The following is a 1,515-nucleotide window of genomic DNA, read 5'->3' as shown; positions in this document are numbered from 1 at the left end:
TCCTGACCCTTGTCCCCTCATGGGTGTGCTCAGTGGTTGCCAAGGAGACAAGTTTCTGGTGCCCCGTTGCCATGGAGATGTCTGGCTGTTTGTTTCCTGGGTGTGGGATGGGAGAGGTTGTTGAGGAGCCGTGAGTACCCTGTTGGATGCCCCCCCTCTCTCCGCAGCTCTGTGGGGGTTCCAGGCAGACCGCCTGCACCCCAGGAGCCTGCCCTGGTGAGCTCTGTCCCCGAGACAACGGCACGGCCTGCGGCTCCCACTGCAGAGGTGCCCTCCCCAGGGCCGGTGGGGCCTTCTGGACGGCGGGGCAGGTGGCCCAGCAGCTGCAGGGCTTCAACGCCCAGCTCCAGCAGACCAGGCAGATGGTAGGTGTGGCCAGGGTTGGGTGGGCACCTGTCAGAGGTGGCAGAGGGGACAGAGCCCCTGGGCAAGTCAGTTCCCACTTTACGGTCAGGAGATGAGGGAGCAGAGATGTCCGGTGACCTGCCCCAGGCCCCATAGCAAGTGACAGGTGGAGTTTGGGGCCAGTGTTTCTGGCTTTTTAAAACCTGACTCCACGTCATTTTTCTCTGGGACCAAACTGGGTTAGTTACACATGTTTCCCAGGCAGATCGTGGGCAGCGGGTGTCCACAGAATCATGGGGGTTGCTGGGGGGCCCCCTGGGGCTTTGGCCACCTCTGACTACAGTGTGTGTCGGCAGATTAGGGCGGCCGAGGAAGCTGCCTCGCAGGTGCAGTCAGATGCGCAGCGCCTGGAGACCCAGGTGAGCGCCAGCCGCTCCCAGATGGAGGAGGATGTCAGGCGCACACGGCTCCTCATCCAGCAGGTCCGGGACTTCCTCTCCGGTGAGCCTGGACTTGACCCTGCCCTGGGCGTGCGTTTCACCCCTGCTGTCCTGGAAGCACAGCCAGCTGCCCTTTCTCCTGGCCGCCCTGTCACTCGCCTGGCTGGCTGCCATGGCCTTCCAGTTGTTTTCATACCTCTGCTCCTGCCGCCCAAGGTTCAGTCTCAACAGAGCAGCCTGAAACATCTTTGAAAAATGTGTACACGGAGTCACATCCTACCTGTGCCTAAAATCCTGCCTTGGTTTCCCCTTGTTCTTGGAACAAACGCCCAACTCCTAATCATGGTCTCTGCTCACCTCCTGGGTGTGGACGGTGTCCTCCCTCTGCACAGCGGCTCTCCTTGAACAGGCCGGGCTGTTGCCCGCCTCGGAACGTTTGCTTGCTCTTTCTCTGCCTGGAATGCTCCCTCCAAGGCTGCTGATTCTTACCCTTCAGGTCTCAGTGTAAATATCTCCCTAGAACGTACCTGGTTGTCCCCCTTCCCTCCCAGGCCCCTCGACCTTCGCCGCACTGTCTGAGCCTGCGTTGTGGGATTCATTTGCCTGCGAGGGGATCGTTTGCCTTCTCGCTAGACTGTGAACTCCCCGAGGGCAGGGATGGCTGTCTGTCTTGTTCACTGTGTCACTGGAACCTAGCATAAGGCCAGACACCCAACGTCGGTCGAATGAA

General features: G+C 60.3%; 1 protein-coding gene across 1 annotated transcript in view; it reads left to right on the top strand.

Moving 5' to 3' along the window:
* LOC105300311 (laminin subunit beta-3) overlaps positions 1 to 1,515 on the top strand; it is a 37,896-nt gene that overhangs the window by 27,033 nt on the left and 9,348 nt on the right. The window contains exons 18-19 of the mRNA XM_023537967.1: positions 136 to 365; positions 702 to 846. Of these exons, the coding sequence (XP_023393735.1) occupies positions 136 to 365; positions 702 to 846 (375 nt within the window). The remainder of the gene's footprint in view (positions 1 to 135; positions 366 to 701; positions 847 to 1,515) is intronic.

Source organism: Pteropus vampyrus, unplaced genomic scaffold, assembly GCF_000151845.1.
Source record: "Pteropus vampyrus isolate Shadow unplaced genomic scaffold, Pvam_2.0 Scaffold207, whole genome shotgun sequence".
Lineage (NCBI taxonomy): Eukaryota > Metazoa > Chordata > Mammalia > Chiroptera > Pteropodidae > Pteropus > Pteropus vampyrus.
The sequence above is the reverse complement of the archived record's forward strand: the minus strand, read 5'-3'. Positions and strand labels throughout refer to the sequence as shown.